The 20,265-nt window shown below is 32.0% G+C and overlaps 1 protein-coding gene across 1 annotated transcript in view; it reads left to right on the top strand.

The window, feature by feature from the left end:
• The first annotated feature begins 275 nt into the window (after positions 1 to 275).
• The window catches only part of LOC124420343 (vacuolar protein sorting-associated protein 13D-like), a 38,991-nt gene continuing 19,001 nt past the window's right edge, over positions 276 to 20,265 (top strand). Inside the window, exons 1-2 of the mRNA XM_046952827.1 lie at positions 276 to 594; positions 17,304 to 17,801. Coding sequence (XP_046808783.1) covers positions 334 to 594; positions 17,304 to 17,801 — 759 coding nt within the window. The 5' untranslated portion in view covers positions 276 to 333. The remainder of the gene's footprint in view (positions 595 to 17,303; positions 17,802 to 20,265) is intronic.

A 20,265-nucleotide genomic window follows, 5' to 3' on the forward strand; every position in this document is an offset into this window, starting at 1 on the left:
TTCAAAAATGTATACAACTATAAAAAGTAATTTTTTTTTATAAAAATCTTGCCTTACACTACCCATTTAAGTGGTGTAGGGTATAAATAGTAAAATGTCACTAAACATTCAAAGTCCTTTTTATCGAAACGATTTTTTTTATTATACCAGCCCTGTAGAAAATGAGCAACATGATACAAATAATAACCAGTCGTCTTACTTTTTTTGTTAAATTTGCTAATTTGTCTAAATTAACTCACACAATAATAAACATTACACTTTCAATTATTTTATTTGTAGGCTGCAAATGGTGTATATGGATTGCAACCTGGTTTTGATGCAGTTGTGGGAAGAATGGAGACTAGCTCAAGAGCTTCTAATTCAGAACATGTTCCATTTGAACAAAGCATTGAAATTCAAAAATTACGGCCGGGTTCAGGTCATCTCGAAGTAATGAATAAAATGGATGGACCAATAAAATCCATTCAAATTCACGATGTAAAATTTAATTCTGATGAAATAATACTAGCTCCAGATCCAATGTGGAATCATGCATCTGTTTTTAATAAAGGATTAACTAATAACAAAAATCTTCCCATTTTGGATGAACTGATGGTAAGACTTTGCAATTATGTATGTATGTATGTATGTATGTATGTATGTATGTATGTATGTATGTATGTATGTATGTATGTTTGTATGTATATATGTATGTATGTATGTATGTATGTATGTATGTATGTATGTATGTATGTATGTATGTATGTATGTATGTATGTATGTATGTATGTATGTATGTATGTATGTATGTATGTATGTATCTACGTATGTATCTACGTATGTATATAATTGATACATACTTGTCGTCGCCTGAAATGCAAATGAGCGACACTTTTGTTGCTATAAAAACGCAATTTTTTTACAAGTTGTATATCTGAATATTGGAACAGCGCTAATATTGGCGTAATTATTTTGTTTATTATTTGGGCGACATTTTTTTATAGAACGAAAATTGCGAAACATATTTCAAATCCGACTTTAGTATACATTTCTACAGGAAAATTTAAGATATAAAAACTTAATTTGACAGAATTTAGATGCATCATTCGTAAATATAATATTCAATGTCCCTAAAAAAATAAGTTTTAGAATTTTTAATTTATTGTTCAGCCGTTGTTGAGCTCTTTGCTGCGGTGGGTTGGTGTGCTGACGATTTCCCCGCACGGCTGCCTGTGATCGTGGTTGGGTTCGCTTCTGCTGAGGACGACGATTTTGCCGGGATCCCTGACCTGCATTCACGGGATGAAGCAGGGTGTGGTGCAGATCGCAACAGATCTGGCAAGCCCCCATCGAAATACAGCTCCCAATCTGATGGGACCGAGAAAAACAGTACTCCAATGACAATTTGCGAAACATCTTGCAGTAACGCAGCGGATGGTAGATGAAACAGACAATTCTGGATTTTGAGCTGGGTCCATTCTGGAAAGATATTTAAAAAAAACAAAAACAGAGGCAGATTAAGGTCGAAAAAATTGGCTTTGGAACACATAGACACGACATTGTATGGACAAGAACAAACTAATCTACAGACTTTTCACATAACGGGAGCATGCATAATTTTACTATTGGTCGGGTCACGACGCCACTATATGTTCTAACACGACTCTTACGCGCTTATCCCGACCAACGTGTACGGCTTCTATTCTACCTAACCTCCAGTCGCATGGAGGAAGAAGCTCATCCTTGATGATAACGAAATCACCAGTCTATAGATCCCGTCGTAGATTCTGCCATTTGTACCTCTTGTGTAGCTCCAGAAGGTACTCATTTTTCCATCGTTGACCAAATTTATGATGTAGTGCTTTCATTCGTTCCCACCGATTCAATAACGACAAATTGTCAGGCGGTATTTCTGTCGCGAATACCAATGGTGCACCGCGGAGAAAATGACTCGGAGTAAGGGCCTGCAGGTCATCTGGGTCTTCTGACATCGGTGATATTGGTCGTGAATTTAAAACACTTTCTATTCGCGCAAGCAGAGTAGAGAATTCTTCAAAATTAAATTTATGTGTGCCAGCTAAAGTGGATTTTGAAGCTTTTGACGCCAGCTTCCCATAAACCTCCCATATGCGGGGCGCTATTTGACTATTTTTGATGTATTTTTAGCTGCTGGGCCAGAATATGATGTCTGTTTTTTCTCTCACCATTTTCTCGTAAAATGGCATTGAATATTTGACATTTTATCTATCTATAATAATAAAATTCTAACGTCACTGACTGACTGACTGATTGACTGATTCATCATCGCACAGCCTAAACGGTTAAAGCTAAATAGCTGAAATTTGGACAGGGTTGGTCTCCCACCAAATAGATCCACTAAGACGGGATTTTTGGAAATTCGAATGTTTAGGGGGTAAAAAAGGGTAAAAACGGGTAAAATCGGTAACCTCATATCTCCTAAACTAGAAAAGATACAAAAATAGTTTAAAGCTTATCGTCGTTCATTTAAAAAATAAGCGGACAGGTTTCTGGTACTTTTTTTCAATTTCGGCCCCTTTAGGGAATAAACGGGTAAAAACTGTATTTTGGTACTTTTTTTGCACCCCATGTATCTTTTAAACCTGTGAACATTCAAACAATATTTTTGACTCCTTCATAACTTGACGAAAAAATAAAAATATAAATTTAGTACTTTTTGGATATTCGGATGTTTAAGGGGTGGTACTTTTTTCATGAAACATAGATTTTGGTTTATTAACTTTTACATATAAATACATAATAACGGGCTCCCACTACGATGCTGCAACATTTTGAAATAGAATTTTTATTTCGTTAATAGGTAGAAAAAAAGTACCAAAAGGGGTAAAAACTGGAAATTTGATTTTATTCAAACACAATGATCCAGTTTAGATAAAATTTTTAGATTTAGAAACACTAAATATGCTAATGATGTGTTATTTGGAACCCCGGCAACAATTGATATTTTTTGGTACTTTTTCATTCTCCATCTGGTACCTTTTGAGTTTTCTTTGATATTGAAATCGAAACATGAAATTAATATTAAAGGGACTTTTCGGTACTTTTTCGTTCTACACAGGTATTTTTTTGAGTTTTCTTTAAAATTAAACCTAGAAGCATGAAATTAAGCATGTAGAGCCCGGAGTAAATGAGAATCTATAAAAGGGGGCTTTTTGGTACTTTTTCGTACTTCGACTGGTACTTTTTGAGTTTTCTATTAAATTTAACCTAGAAACATGAAATTAAGCATGTAGAGCCCGAAGTAAATGAGAATCTATAAAAGGGGCATTTTTGGCACTTTTTCGTTCTTCAAAAGGTACTTTTTGAATTTCCTATAATATTGAACCTAGAAACATGAAATTAAGTATGTAGAGGATAGATTAAGTGAGAACCTATAAAAGGGGACTCTTGGTACTTTTTCGTTCTTCAAAAGGTACTTTTTGGATTTTTGTATAATTTTGAACCTAGAAACGTGAAAAGCCCGGAGTAAGTAACAACCCATAAACAGGGACCTTTGGGTACTTTTTCGTTCTTCAAAAGGTACCTTTTGAAATTTCCATAATATTGAAACATGAAATTATGTATGTAGAGCCCGGATTATGTGGGAACTTATAAAGGGGACTTTTTGGTACCTTTCTGTTCTTCGCCTGGTAGTTTTTGAAATTTCTATAATACTGAACCTAGAAACATGTAATTAAGTATGTAGAGCCCGGATTAAGTGACAACCCATAAAAGGGCACTTTTTGGTACTTTCGTTCTTCAAAAAGTACTTTTTGAAATTTCTATAATATTGAACCTAGAAACATGAAATTAAGCATGTAGAACCCAGATTATGTGAGAGCCTATAAAAGGGGACTTTATGATACTTTTTCTTTCTTTAAAAAGTACTTTTTGAATTTTCTATAATATTGAACCTAGAAATATGTAATTATGTATGTATAGCCCGGATTAAGTGAGAACCCATAAAGGGGGACTTTTTGGTACCTTTCTGTTCTTCGCCTGGTAGTTTTTGAAATTTCTATAATACTGAACCTAGAAACATGTAATTAAGTATGTAGAGCCCGGATTAAGTGACAACCCATAAAAGGGCACTTTTTGGTACTTTCGTTCTTCAAAAAGTACTTTTTGAAATTTCTATAATGTTAAATCTAGAAACATGAAATTAAACACGTAGAGCCTGGATTATGTGAGAACCTTTAAAAGAGGACTTTTTGGTACTTTTTCGTTCTTTAAAAGGTACTTTCTGAATTTTCTACAATACTGAACTAGAAACATGTAATTAAGTATGAATGGCCCGGATTAAGTGAGAACCCATAAAAGGGAACTTTTTCGTTCTACAAAAGGTACTTTTTGAAATTTCTATAGTTTTGAATCCAGAAACATGAAATTAAGCATGTATGTCCCGGATTAAGTGAGAACCTATAGGGACTTTTTGGTACTTTTTCGTTCTTCAAAAGGTACTTTTTGAAATTTCTATAACATGGAACCTAGAAACGTGAAATTAAGCATATAAAGACCGTAGTAAATGATAACCTATAGAAGGGGACTTTTTAGTATTTTTCGTTCTTCAAAAAGTACTTTTTAAAATTTCTATAATATTAAACCTAGAAACGTGAAATTAAGCATATAGAGACCGTAGTAAATGAGAACCTATAGAAGGGGACTTTTTAGTATTTTTCGTTCTTCAAAAGATACTTTTTAAAATTTCTATAATATTGAACCTAGTAACGTGAAATTAAGCATATAGAGACCGTAGTAAATGATAACCAATGAAAGGGGAGTTTTGGGTACTTTTTCGCTCCTCAAAAAGTATTTCTTGAAATTTCTATAATATTGAACATAGAAACATGAAATTAAGTATGTAGAGCCAGGATTTTTCGTTCTTCAAAAGGCATTACAAGTAGCGATCTAAAGAAACAAATATTATTAAGAATTAATACATTAAATAAAAACTAATTTAAATTTTAATATATATTTCATTTTCCTTTTTCTATATAAAACAGTTTTAAACCATTATTAAGTTAATAATCTTTTTTGGACATCTATATATAAAGAGTAGCGTTACTGACTGTCTGATACATCATCGCACAGCGCAAACGGCTGAACCTAGAATCATGAAATTTTGACAGTAGATGTGTTTTTGGTTATGTAGATCCACTAAGGAGCGATTTTTGGAAATTTGCACATTTACGGGTAAAAAGGGGAAAAACGGGTAAAACAGGTTTTCTTTTATATATATATATATATATATATAATATATATATATATATATATATATATATATATATATATATATATATATATACTATATATATATATATATTATATATATATATAATATATATTATATATATATATATTATATATATATATATATATATATATATTATATATATATATATATATATATATATATATATATATATATATCTATATATATATATATATATATATATATATATATATATATATATATATTATATATATATATATATTATATATATATATATATTATAACTAACGTTGCTGAGTGACTGACTGATTGACTGATTCATCATCGCACAGTCTAATTGGTTAAAGCTAAATAGCTGAAATTTGGACAGGGGATTGATCTCCCACCAAATAGATCCACTAAGACGGGATTTTTGGAAATTCGAATGTTTAGGGGGTAAAAAAGGTTAAAAACGGATAAAATCGGTAACCTCATATAAAAATACAAAAGTAGTTTAAAGCTTATCGTCGTTCATATAAAAAAATGCGGACAGGTGTCTGGTACTTTTTTCAATTTCGACCCCTTTAGGGAATAAAAGGGTAAAAACTGTATTTTGGTACTTTTTTGCACCCCATGTATCTTTTAAACCAGTAAACATTCAAACAATATTTTTGACTCCTTCATATAATTCTAACGTTGCTGAGTGACTGACTGATTGACTGATTCATCATCGCACAGTCTAATTGGTTAAAGCTAAATAGCTGAAATTTGGACAGGGGATTGATCTCCCACCAAATAGATCCACTAAGACGGGATTTTTGGAAATTCGAATGTTTAGGGGGTAAAAAAGGTTAAAAACGGATAAAATCGGTAACCTCATATAAAAATACAAAAGTAGTTTAAAGCTTATCGTCGTTCATATAAAAAAATGCGGACAGGTGTCTGGTACTTTTTTCAATTTCGACCCCTTTAGGGAATAAAAGGGTAAAAACTGTATTTTGGTACTTTTTTGCACCCCATGTATCTTTTAAACCAGTAAACATTCAAACAATATTTTTGACTCCTTCATAACTTGACGAAAAAATAAAAATATAAATTTAGTACTTTTTGGTTATTCGGATGTTTAAGGGGTGAAAATTGTACCTATTTTTGGTACTTTTTTCATAAAACATTGATTTTGGTTTATTAACTTATACATATAAATACGTAATAACTGGCTCCCACTACGATGTTGCAATATTTTGGAATAGAATTTTTATTTCGTTAATAGGTAGAAAAAAGTACCAAAAGGGGTAAAAACTGGAAATTTGATTTTATTCAAACACAATGATCCAGTTTAGATAAAATTTTTAGATTTAGAAACACTAAATATGCTTATGAGGTGTTATTTGGAAACCCGGTACCAAGTGATATTTTTTGGTACTTTTTCACTCTCCATCTGGTAGTTTTTGAGTTTTCTTTGGTATTGAAATCGAAACATGAAATTAATAATAAAGAGACTTTTCGGTACTTTTTCGTTCTACACAGGTATTTTCTTGAGTTTTCTTTAAATTAAACCTAGAAGCATGAAATTAATTAATAAAAACGGACTTTTTGGTACTTTTTCGTTCTACAAAAGGTACTTTTTGAGTTTTCTATAAAATTTAACCTAGAAAAATGAAATTAGGCATGTAGAGCCCGGAGTAAATGAAAATCTATAAAAGGGGACTTTTTGGTACTTTTTCGTTCTTCAAAAGGTACTTTTTGAAATTCGTATAATATTGAACCTAGAAACATGAAATTAAGTATGTAGAGCCCGGAGTAAATGAGAATCTATAAAATGGGACTTTTTGGTACTTTTTCGTTCTTCAAAAGGTACTTTTGTGAATTTCCTATAATATTGAACCTAGAAACATGAAATTAAGTATGTAGAGGATGGATTAAGTGAGAACCTGTAAAAGGGGACTTTTGGTACTTTTTCGTTCTTCAAAAGGTACTTTTTGGATTTTTGTATAATATTGAACCTAGAAACATGAAATTAAGCATGTAGAGCCCGGAGTAAATGAGAATCTATAAAAGGAGACTTTTTGGTACTGTTTCGTTTTACAAAAGGTACTTTTTGAGTTCTATAAAATTTTTGTATAATATTGAACATAGAAACATGAAATTAAGCATGTAGAGCCCGGAGTAAATGAGAATCTATAAAAGGAGACTTTTTGGTACTGTTTCGTTCTACAAAAGGTACTTTTTGAGTTCTATAAAATTTAACCTAGAAACATGAAATTAAGCATGTAGAGCCCGGAGTAAATGAAAATCTATAAAAGGGGACTTTTCGTTCATCAAAAGGTACTTTTTGAATTTTTTATAATATTGAACCTAGAAACATGAAATTAAGTATGTAGAGCCTGGATTAAGTGAGAACATATAAAAGGGGACTTTTTGATACCTTTTCGTTCTTCAAAAGGTACTTTTTGTGTTTTTTATGATATTGATGTAAGAAACATGAAATTAAGCATGTGGAGCCCGGAGTTATTTAGAATCCATAAAAGCAATCAGGGACTTGAGTGAATGAAAATTTAAACTGGAATATTTTCTGGTACTTTTTGAATTTTCTATAATATTGAACTTAGGAACATGAAATTAAATAAAATAGGTCCTTTGGTACTTTTTCGTACTTCACTGGTACTGGTACTTTTAGATCTTTCTAAAATATTGAATATATAAACATAAAATTAAACACGCAGTATCCCAATTGAACGAAAATTGAAAAAGCATACTCTGGTACTTTTTTGTTCTTTTACTAATACTTTTCGAATTTTCTATAATATTGAACCTAAAAACATCAAATTTGACATGTAGCTTCCTGATTGTATAAAAATCTTTATGCGATTTTATTGGTTTCTGGTTGAAAATTAAACATGCGTCATCCTGATTTAATGAAAATATATAGAAAGGCACTGTCTGGTACTTTTTCGTTCTTCAACTGTTTTTTTAATTTTCTGTAATATTGAGACTAAAATCATAAAATCAAACTTAAAGAGTTCTCTAAAAGGGGAATTTTTGATATTGCAGATATATATACATACATTTACAATAATGATATTTATTTTATTCCATTACGATGAGTGTAGCGAAGCACACTGGGTATAGCTAGTATGATTATAAAATTATATTTACATTTTAAATTTTGAATTTTTTGGTGTCATCAGAAATACGTGTCTTTATTACACACTTATCCTAAGTTTCAATTAAATCAGTTGAAAACAAAATAATACTTATATTTTATTAATACTTTACTAAATCTTATAAAACTCATAATTAAAATCGCAGGTACTGCTAATATATGAGAGTTATTGACCAACTTTTTTTACTATTTTATTATCTTTTTTATTGTAAGTCACATGAAGATTTTATTAACATTTTATAATTTGCTTAACAAAATTGATTAAAGTTTGAAACTGGATTTATGACTATACCTTAATACTGTTTACGCTATCTAATCACAATAAAATCTCACATTTAAGTTAATACAAATTTTTTTAAATTAATATTCCAATTACACTATGCAACAAATTTTGGGTCTTCAAATCTTTCCCGAACAAGACTAACGGGAAATTAAAATAGACACTTAAAAGACCCAATTCCCCATAGGATTAAAAAAAGAGATCTCATTTATTATTCAATAGGCATTTTAAACTCAACCTTTTTCGGTAAAATTTTTTCATAAATAATATTAAAAAATTTTGAGCATGATCCTCTCTGATGTTGATGGAATTCGGTACACACATTTTTTCATACATACAAACATTTTATGTTCTCCAAAATTTCCAAAATCGATACGATTATTATTTTACAAAGATTTTATTTCTAATAGTTTACATTTCTAACAGTTTTTCTAAAAAGATTGAATTTGATATTTTTCTATATTACATATTTATCCGATTTTAATCATTTTAGACTTTAATTAATGCCCTTGACTTGTAGTTTGATAAAACTTTATTTAAAATATTATAGTTTAAAATAATGATAATTATATCAAAAAATGTCATTGAGTCAAGGATATCTTGAAAACGGTATCACTAATTTTTTTATTCCTGTACTAAAATTTCTTTATAATGAAGGACCGTAAAGGGATCATAGAAAATCTAATTTTATTAGACTAATCCATTTTACTTTATTTTAAAATTTTTAATTTTATTTTTTGAAAAGCAAATAAAATTTGAACATTTCTAGTAGAGTATTTACTAAATTCTATTAAAATAGAAATGAAATTAAGGCCCACAAAGTATAAACATTAATAAATTTAAATATTTAAGACCTTAAGAAATTGAGCAATTAATATATTAACTTATTTCATAGGTTTACATACATATAAAATACGTATATGGAAAAATTTTTCATAAAATCGCAAAACAAAAAAAAAACTCGATACATTATTTTCATACCCTTTGGGAATTTTAGTCTAATGATGGTCTACTTTCATTTCCCGTTGGTACCATTCGGGAAAGATTTTCTTATTGCACAGTGTTATTTTCTGTAAAATAGAAATTAATTGGTAAAATTTTTGTAACTTATTTTTGTTTAAGTCTATTCTCTCACTCAATTATTTTATCGTTCTATCTGGATTAGTTTCTACACATATGATAATATCAAAATTTCTTGAAAAAAATCGACTAAGGTTAGAAACACTAACTAATTCCGTATAAGACATACGCAATAGACAATTTACTTGAAATTCTATTCAAAACACTAATTTATGTTATGATAACGACAACTCATTACCAAGTAATTTATTAAACAACTACATTTCATACAATACTCATTACTAAAATTTGAAAATATTTTACTAGGTATTTAGTACAAAATCGAATGGTGTCCAAAAGTTTAAAACTTTGGATAAAAACGTAAAAAGACGGCGAAAAAATTAGTAAGTGACATTTAGAAATGAAGATCTAGGGTTTTACAATTTTGCAATTTCTAGACTGGAAGTCTTGTGTATATAATCCCGTAAATAATTTATTTGACATTTTATTCTTACCAGAGATTTATAATATATCAAATCCGAAGAAATAGACCTAGGGCACTATCGGGCCTATTGTGCGCTCCTTTTCATGAAAAAAAATTTTTTCACTGAGTATCGTTTCATTATTCCAAGAGGCCTTATGGTATACTCTCACCCATATTTTTAATTCAGTTTTTGTTGCGTCAAATGGCTTTGCGTTTTTCAGATTAACTACCTCTGGGAAAGTATTTAGTCGAAGCTTTTTTACAATCCAATACTGTCTTAGATTTACTTATATCACCTGATGACTGCGGGCGCCATGTCCAATTAACACATTCCGTTATTGCTCGGAGCACCGATGTGCCTTATTTATTATATCCTCTATGTGGTGTCTCCATTTCAATTTCCGGTCGAGGATTACTCCTTCACTTTGTCTGTCAAGGAATGATAAAACTTTTTGCACATTAATGAAAGCACCTTCGATGTCAATGCGTACCACTACTGTATATAGTTTGCTAACGAAGGATTCACCTATGTAATGGACAACTTCGTTAAAAACGCTTTCCACCGATCGACCCTTTAAATATTCACATATTCACATAGTTGCGCCTACGTACTAAACCACACCCCCACAGCAACACCCGTCAGCGGTGTAGGTATTACTTCGCGGCGGGTTTAAGCTTATGCTGTATTTGATATTATCTTTGTTTTATTGGCTACTCTTACAACGATTTACGGAGTTTTCCCTCATCACGAAGAGCTCGATTTATAGAGCATATGTATGCATTTATTGCGTCCCAATTATACTTCGTTTTTAGCTTAATCTGGAAAATGTTATCTGGACTAATATTTACTACTAAATAGGATTGTAATCTCATGAGACGGTCTGAGAATGTACATTTAAATGTAACGTGTTCTGTGGTTTCATCGTATTCTGAACATTGAAGACACCTTGATGAATTATCATGGCCGAAGCGGAATAAGTAACTTCTATAACCACCGTGTCCAGTGAGGAATTGGGTTAAGTCATAGTTCATCTCTCCATGTCGACGTTTTAGCCAATTTTCAATATCGCTGATCAGCCGAAAAGTTTATCGCTCTTTTGGAGTATTCTCCCATCTTCTCTGCCATTCCACCAATGCGTTAGATACTCTCGAAATTAATAGGCGGCGACTTTGACGAGGTCCACCTATATTGGGCATCATTCTTGTCAGGGCGTTTGCTACGCGTATATTAGCCTTTCCAGGCATTTACCCAACGGATCTAAAAGACTGTATGATTGTGGCTCACCAACGACTTTTCCGGATTTAGGAACTAAAATAAGTTTCTGTTTTTTCCAGGGTTCTGGAAATTTACCTTTAGACAATTCTTGAGCAGATGCACAAATATGTCCGGTCTTGTTTTCAGAGCAATTTTCAGTCCTTTTTTGGGATAGAATCTATGCCGGTGCCCTATTATCTCCGATTCTGAAACAAAGGCTTAATACTTCCTCGTTTGTAACATCTGGATCGTCCTGAGATGTTTGTGTTTCGTCATCTACGTAAGTTACTAGTACGCCTAGCTTTTAAGCATGTTTTCCTTAGTAGCGCTATAGTTTCGTTCCACCAGTAGTTCTCCTTCCGTTTTTAGTGCTTCTGAGATTTGCGATGCCGTTTCAATCGCCGTTCCAGCTTCAATGTGTTGATGTAGGAATTCCTACAAAATACCTCCTATTTTGGCCCTAACATAACCCAATTGTGGATGTTTCATTCCTTTTTCTTGCTTTATTTCTGCCGCTCTACCGATCAATTCGCTTTCCCAAATGTTTCTGTCTAGGTTCAGATATTAATGCTATGTATATCTTCAATTCCAGCATAGTCTGCTGTAAGAGCTCCTGAGCTCTGTGGTTTATATTGAGTTGAATGAACTTCATTTAAATCTTACGGTTAGCGCTTTCTTGAAGACCGGGCACCTGTAGCTACCTGCTGCGTGTTTAACAAAGTATGCAACATAAAAAACCATGCCGCACTATATCCATATGTTTGACCTATCTATCTCCGATTGACAGAATTTAGAGATATGACCATATATACGACATACCGAGCAACCGATTTTAATTTTGTTCATCACTAGGGCTCTTCTAGCTGCTTCTACTGGGAGGCTTATTTTAGCGGTCTGAGTAAAGCCGTACGACTTACCAATGGACTTACTAACTGACTCTTCCGGTTCTGGCATATCCAGAACCTTGGCAAATGCCTGGCATATTTCCAGCTTGGTGGTAATATCATCCATGTCCTTACATTCCACCAACATCTCCTTTTTACGACTCTTCACTTCAACCGCGCCATTGAGGGCATTTTCAATTTTGGAGTTGAACTCTTTGGATACATTCTTATTTCCAGTTTTAGTTCTAGTACAAATTCGCCTTTCTGGGTTCGTCTAACTTTGTTTACCACATCTCCCAGTTCTGTCAATGCCGGACCTGTTCTGATTTTCTTTACAATCTATGAATAGGAGACCGCTCTTTCGCCGATGTGATCATGGTATCTGGCCTAGGCCTGCGTAATCTAGCATTCTTTTTTTTCTTCTTTCTGTTAACTATTGTTCATTCGGGTTTCTCGTCCTTATTGCTTGGAATTCTACCTGTCTCAACTGTTTGTGTAATTTCGTTTTCCTCGGCTATGAGTGTAATTACTTTTGTCTTATCTACGCGTGTAATTTTCTTCGGCCTTATTTCGGTGTGTTTTGCTTTGCTCTCTTTGGTTTTGGTGTTTTAGGGAGAGCATTTTCCTCTAGGTTTCTTCATCCCGTACTTTGTTGTACGTTGACCTTATCGCTAACACTTGAAAGTTAATTTCAAGATGTACGTTTTTTTGTTTTATGTAGTCCTGAAATCAATTATCATTTTTCCGAGCTTATCGAAATTATCATCGATATATGTATCATTTTTTTTTCATTCTTAGCAGTGTTATGCATACTTGGGGGTTCATCTGGAATTACCTCTTGGGGTACTTCTGGTTGTACTTCCGAAGGAACTTCTGGACGATGGTTCGCAGGAGGAATCTTTTTAGTAAATAAGCTCTTCTTAAACATATCACAATTTTATACTGCAGGGGTTGCCCTGTTAGGTAAAATTTTTGGTAGGCTAGTGACAGAAGAAAGATAAGCTTCTTCTCCGGTATTATTGCCGGATTTACCATTGGTTGCTGAACTCGTTTTTAACTGGGTCTCAACTCAAAGTTGTTGTGTCAGTTCGATGTGTCGTTGCTTTATATGGTCCCATGGTTGTCTAAGCAAGCAGCGAGGCCATGAGAGTGTTGACGCGGGGGCCTCTCTGCGCTCAGAGGCGGACCATCATTAATCAGGACAAAGTCAACTAAACCTACACCACTAACTTAACGGCGACGAAGCTTTGATCGTGCTTTGAGGCTTGCCAGGTTTTATCGGGACGGGTTCAACAACAATATTAGCCCAGAAGCCATTTCTGTTAGGTTTCACCCCAACATACTGAAGTTCTGGAATACTGCAGCCAACAAACCAAGGGTTCATCTTAAACATGTTCGTTTGATCCAGCATACAATAATTAAAATATTACTGGTCTCGATCTTAATGCCATGAAGACAGGGATCCACGAAGGTATCACTATTCTTGCTGCACCTCTCTTGAGGGCACCCCCTGTGGAAGGATACCTAATTAACTGGCGGCCTACATTCACCATGTCGCAGAGTTGTCATCAAGCTTTTGTACCCTTTTATAATACGCTCTCGAAGTCTACCGCTCTTGGTCGGGGACTGCTTATCTATTGCAGCTGGCCTATATATCTATAGGTCGTTCAGTTATGTATGTATTTAGATATGTATGTATGTTTGTTTGGACTTTATGCCCTCATAAACGGCTGTACCGATTTTCCTAAAATTTTCACAGTGACTTCCTGTGTGGACACAGTGCCACGCCCACATACATAATAAATATTTAAAATCACATATCTCAGAAACAGCAACAGCTAGAGTTTTAAAAATTTTGCATGAACACCCACATGAACATATGAGAGAGTTTTTATATGGGGGTTTCTTGGAACCTCTCATATAAATTAAATACAAAAAGTTATAAATCTGAGAAACTATTAGAGCTGAAATCCTTAAATTTTTCGCTATCAACTCTGACATGTGAATATTTGAATCTAGAATCCTCAAATTTTGCACGAAGAATTTTCACATTCATGTGAACATGGGAGGTACCATTCCCCTATTGTGGACTATCAAAAGGGGCTATTTTCCCTTCCCTAAAAAATAAAAAACTGAATTATATACTCGATTATTTCCATGCAATGAGCTGGATGAAGAATTAGTTGCTTTTGATGCCAATTTAAGTTTTGAAATTGATAGATTAAGTTTAGAAAACAGCATTCATCATAATATGATGATTTTATATACCTGGATAAATGCAACAAAAGAACGAAAAGGCTAGAAATCTTAAAAAACTGACTTTTAACAACATTCAGCGAGCGGGTTTTTTCAATATAAAATTTTATTAAAACAAACAAAAGAATCGCTTAAAAACTCATCATTTAAATTGCATACTATTTTCAAAGTAACTAAGTTTTGCAATAAGTTTTTTGTTGTTTTTTTTTTTTGTTAATTATACCCTTCACCTTGTGAGAAGGGTTTGTCATTCTGTTTGTAATTTCTATAATATAATTTTCCGACCCCATAAAGTATATATATTCTGGATCCTTATAGGTAGCGTTGATTAAGCTATGCCCGTCTGTCTGTCTGTGAGTCCGTCTGTGTGTTTGTTGAAATCAGTTTTTAGAGGACCTCAGATATCGGCGAGATCCGAATTTTCAATAATTCTGTTAGATATGCTTTAGAGAAGATCGCTATTTAAAATCAGCGAAATCGATCCATAAATACCGGAGATATGAGCAAAAATCCGAGACAACCTCTGGAAATTTCATCAAAAATTGAGATTTTTTATTCATGCGCAAATAGAAATTGTTAAAAACAAAAACAAACTACATAATCATACGGTAAATTTTGTTATTGTACTCTTGCTTGAGCAGAGCAAGAGTAGCAGAGCGAAAGCAGCACTAGTATGTTGTTATTGGCTAGAAATTATGTATGTGGAGACTTGTTAAGTTAGAAGTCATAAAAGGGAACTTTTTGGTACTTTCTGATTTTTTAAAAGGTACTTTTTGAGTTTTCTATAATAATGAACCCAGAAACATGAAATTAAGTATGTAGGGCCCGAATTAGACGAGAACAAATCAATGGGGATTTGTTGGTATTTCTTCCTTCTGCAAAAGGTACTTTTTTAATTTTCTATAATATTAAACCTAGAAACATGAAATTAAGTATGTAGAGCCCGGATTAAGTCAGAACACATAAAAGGCCACTTTTTGTACTTTTTCGTTCTACAAAAGGTACTTTTTGAATTTTCTATAATATTGAACCTAGAAAATGAAATTTAGCATGTAGGGCCTTGACTAGGTAAGAACCTAGAAAAAGGAACTTTTTGGTACTTTTCCGTTATACAAAAGGTACTTTTTTAATTTTCTATAATATTGAACTTACAAACATGTAATTATGTATGTAGAGCCCAAATTAGTCGAGAACAGATAAAAGGGGACTTATTGGTATATTTCGTTCTACAAAAGGTACTTTTTGAATTTTCTATAATATTGAACCTAGAAACATTAAATTAATTATGTAGAGCCTGTATTAAATGGGAACCCATTAAAAGGAACTTTTTTGTACTTTTTCGTCCATCAAAAGGTACTTTTTGAAATTTCTATAATATTGAACCTAGAAACATGAAATTAAGTATGTAGAGTCTGGATTAAATGAGAGCCAATGAAAGGGGACTTTTTGGTACCGTTTTGCAATTGGTATTTTTTGATTTTTTGTAATAAAATTCGTACTGACTGGTTTTTAACACATCAAGGTGAAGGGTATATAAGATTCGGCACAGCCGAATATAGAACTCTTACTTACACCACTTTAATAGTGGGGGTATATTTGGTTTGTGCTGATATTTGTAACATACTAAAATAACATAAAAATATGTCCGTCCGTCTGGCTGGCTGGCTGTCCATTTAAACCTTGTACGCAAGGTACAGGCCGCAATTTTCATGATAATTGGATGAAATTGGACACACACTCTTTTGGCCCAAGGACGAAGCCTATTGAAAATGGTTAAAATCGGTCCATTATTTCGACTAGTCCCATACAACCGTACCCCCCAAATAGGGCCTTTTGGCTTATAATTAATTTAAATAATCTATTATGTTAACAAAAGTCGGCAAAACTTAGTTTTATAGAACATTAAATGACACTACCCATTTCTTCATTTGACCCTATCCCCCATACAAACTCTCCTTCAGAAAATGACTTAAAGGTCAAAATCCACTTACAAACACTAATAGAACTTTTAAATTCTACATAGAAGAAGACTTAACTCCCCCTACTAACATTTTTAAAGATAGGGCCATATTTTTCCCTACTCCCCTTTGAATCCTCTTGTAAAAAATATATTTTTTTGCCAAAAAAAGTAAAAATAATTCGAAATAAAGTTAAAAAAACAAACCAAATGCCTTATTTTTTAAATAATACCCATTTTTAACATACATACTGACTGGTGTAGGGTATCATATGGTCGACTATACATTCATTCTTGTTTTTTTATTAAAAATGTATTTTTAAAATTTTTGTTATAAAAATGATTTTACAACTGATAATTTCATAAAATGTGTTTTATTTTCTTCTTTATAATATAAAACCATATGCATTACATAAATGTATTATAAATATTAAATTCCTTGTTAATATATAAAAAATATAAAATAAATTAAGAAAACCCGGTTAACTGTTTTTTATACAAAACCGGTTTTTGGAATAGAACGGTTATTTCAATACTCTAGTACTGTACCATTCTGTTACCTTTGACTAATTAATACTTTTCGTTTATAAACTCAATACAACTTGATACTTTTAACAGTTCAATTTAACATAAAAATGTTTAATTAAAACAATTATATGAATCATTACAGGATATTATTCAACATTGCTTATATATTATACATACAAATATACATAAATAAAAATTTTATTGATTTTAATATTTATATATTTTAAGATCAAATTAACGCTGTCAAAAGGAGTGGGAATTTCAATAGTCACACGATCCCCTTGTGAAGAATTAGCGTATATAACATTAGAGAACATAATTGTTGACATAATCTTATTGCCCTTCGCTAAGTCGATCGATTTAAAAGTCAGAGACCTGCAAATAGATAATCAGCTTTTGGAAGCGCAATGTCCTATAGTATTGCACACTTGGAAGTCAAATACCGAAAATTCAGATCAAGAGTCATTAATATTGAGGGCAAAATTATTGCCAAGTCCAAATAAGAATGCTGTTATATTTGAAAATTTTTCTTTTGACATTAAACCTTGTACTGTTGTAATAGAAGAAAAATTTATTCTCAAAACTGCGTTATTTTTGGGATACAAAAAACATACTCAACGACATGAGAAGTTACCGGATAATCATATATACCATAAATATGAAAATCCATTTTCGAAAAATGCTAAAAGGTTTTATTTTGAAAGCTGTTTAATTGGATCAACACAGGTAAGGAATTTATTTTCTTTCTTTTTACATGATTTTTTGTTATATAGACTTTGTAAACACACACCATTGTAATATCGATAGAATAGTGAAATACACCCCGGGGAATCAATAGTGTTGGATACTCTACTGTTACCAATAAGATCCTTCGTTCACTCCTGTAGGAGGTCGAGTATCTCCAAAATAGATTTTGAAGCGCCGGCCCATATGTGAGAGTTGTATTACATTTTCGGTCGGAAATAAGTGATGTAAATAGTTAAGAGATCAGATGAAGTGATCATAAATCCTAGACACTTCAATGATTTTTTGACATTTGAAAATGTATTAAGTAGACATCGCACTGAATTTTAATGCCTTAAACATCAAGAGTGTCCGGTTCCTTAATATTTACACCAAACATAAATATTGAGGAAACAACATTATCTGCAATGAGGGTTGATATTTCTTTCTCTTTCTCTTACACACAAAGATTAAAAGTTGCTCAAAAAAAGTTTACCAGTGTGAACCAGTCTATGCGCTTATGTGTTAAAACCAATACTTGCGGGCGTTGAAATTGGTTCTAATAATATAAATAATAATATAAAGTCGCGATATACCGATTCATTCATATTTTTCCTCGGTACACTAATATCTAAAGGGCTTGACCTATAACTGAGTGAATATGAATGGCAGATCGGCAAAAGAGTAAATAGAGTTGAAAGTTTGACATAGAAGGTCGTTTATAAGAATAAGATATATAGTAGAGGAAAGAGCGGAGCCTTGTAATTGATTCGTTAAGTACCTACATGAAATTATTAATAGGAGGGATAATTGACCCTGCAATACATATTTATATGTTTTATACAAATAATTTGCTAAATATATATTTAATAAATATAATATTTTATGAAATACATATATACAAAATATTGTCTGCAATATTTTCCAAGTCGGTCACAACAATTTCGCAATTTTGAGCTTATCGCAATAAAATTAATTACAATTTTTGTTACAGTATTTCCTGTTCGTAAAATTGCTTTTAGTGTATTATAAGGAGCATATAAACTCCAAAATAATATAAAAATATATGAAACAGACAACTAAAACGCCAAACTATTTTTTAACTATTTTTGTGTATACAAATAGTACAAAGAACAAATAGTTAATTTTTATTAGTTTAGGCCAGTAGGTCTTCTGCAGAACGACCTCTATGGAAGCCGTACTGGCCACACATGACCTTGGGATCAATAGCGTAAATCAAATGCCACATCTCTCGTCTGCACATAACTTTGGGTTTTATGCAAGGCATACACGGTGCGACCATTAAACAACATTATTTACAATCAAGTTGCGTATATTGAACACAAATCTTTGAAAACAATCTCTGGGTAGGTAGGTTGATAGAAGGATGTATACTACATCCTATACCTGTAAAATAGAATCTATCTCAACCACAATGTCGCAAACCACAAGACGATATTTTGCTTTCCATACAAAATGTATGAAAACTCATTGTCGACAGCGGTTATGGTTCCAATTGTAATTAAGCTGTAAAATAGAATTTATCTCAACCACATTTACGCCAACCACAAGACGATACTTTTCTCCCCATACAAAATGAGTAAAAACTCATTGTCGACAGCGGTTGTGGTTCCAATTTTAATCAAACTGTAAAATATAATAAGTATTTTTTTGTTGCAACCAGGGATGTTTAAGTATCAAAAAATATTGCAGAGGATACTTTTTTGGATCTCAAAGTAATAAAATAATTTTTTTGCTAAAGGTTTATAATTTCTGAAATACATTTATATTTTATTTTTTGGATCTCAAAGTAATAAAATAATTTTTTTGCTAAAGGTTTATAATTTCTGAAATACATTTATATTTATATATTTTTAAAATGAAGTAGAATGGGCGTTATATATTGATACGGTAAATCTTTGCTCGTCCCTCAATGTTAACATCTTGGATATTATTAGATGAAGTTTGCTACAAAATTTCTTACCCAGAAAATGAGTGCATGATATCTCATAGCTACCATACAAATATTACCACGAACCTGTACTTTGTAAAATGTTATATTTATAGCAGTCATGGCACTGTTATAACGTCTCGTACTCAGCGCTTATTAATCCTTTAGAAGCGTCTAACTTAGTCTGAGAGTTTCGACTATTTTAACATTTTGTCTGATAATATTGAAGAGAATTCCAATACTTACTCTATAACTTTATTAGCTGTTTTCTACAACTTTTATTTAATGCATTTTCGAAAACAAGTGCATGGTACTTTTACACTTCAAACAGTATCAAAAAAATTACCATCGTACCAATTTTGCCATCCCTGGTTTCAACCAGAGTTTAAATATTAGTAAATGCTTTTATATTTTTATTTTTGACTTTGCAATAAATATGCATTTACCTCATATTTAAAAATATGCATATTTAAAAAATGGTTCTGTTCAAAATATTTCTAGTATTTTTGCTAAAAA

The sequence above is a fragment of the Lucilia cuprina genome, chromosome 5 (assembly GCF_022045245.1).
Source record: "Lucilia cuprina isolate Lc7/37 chromosome 5, ASM2204524v1, whole genome shotgun sequence".
In the NCBI taxonomy this organism is placed as follows: Eukaryota; Metazoa; Arthropoda; class Insecta; order Diptera; family Calliphoridae; genus Lucilia; species Lucilia cuprina.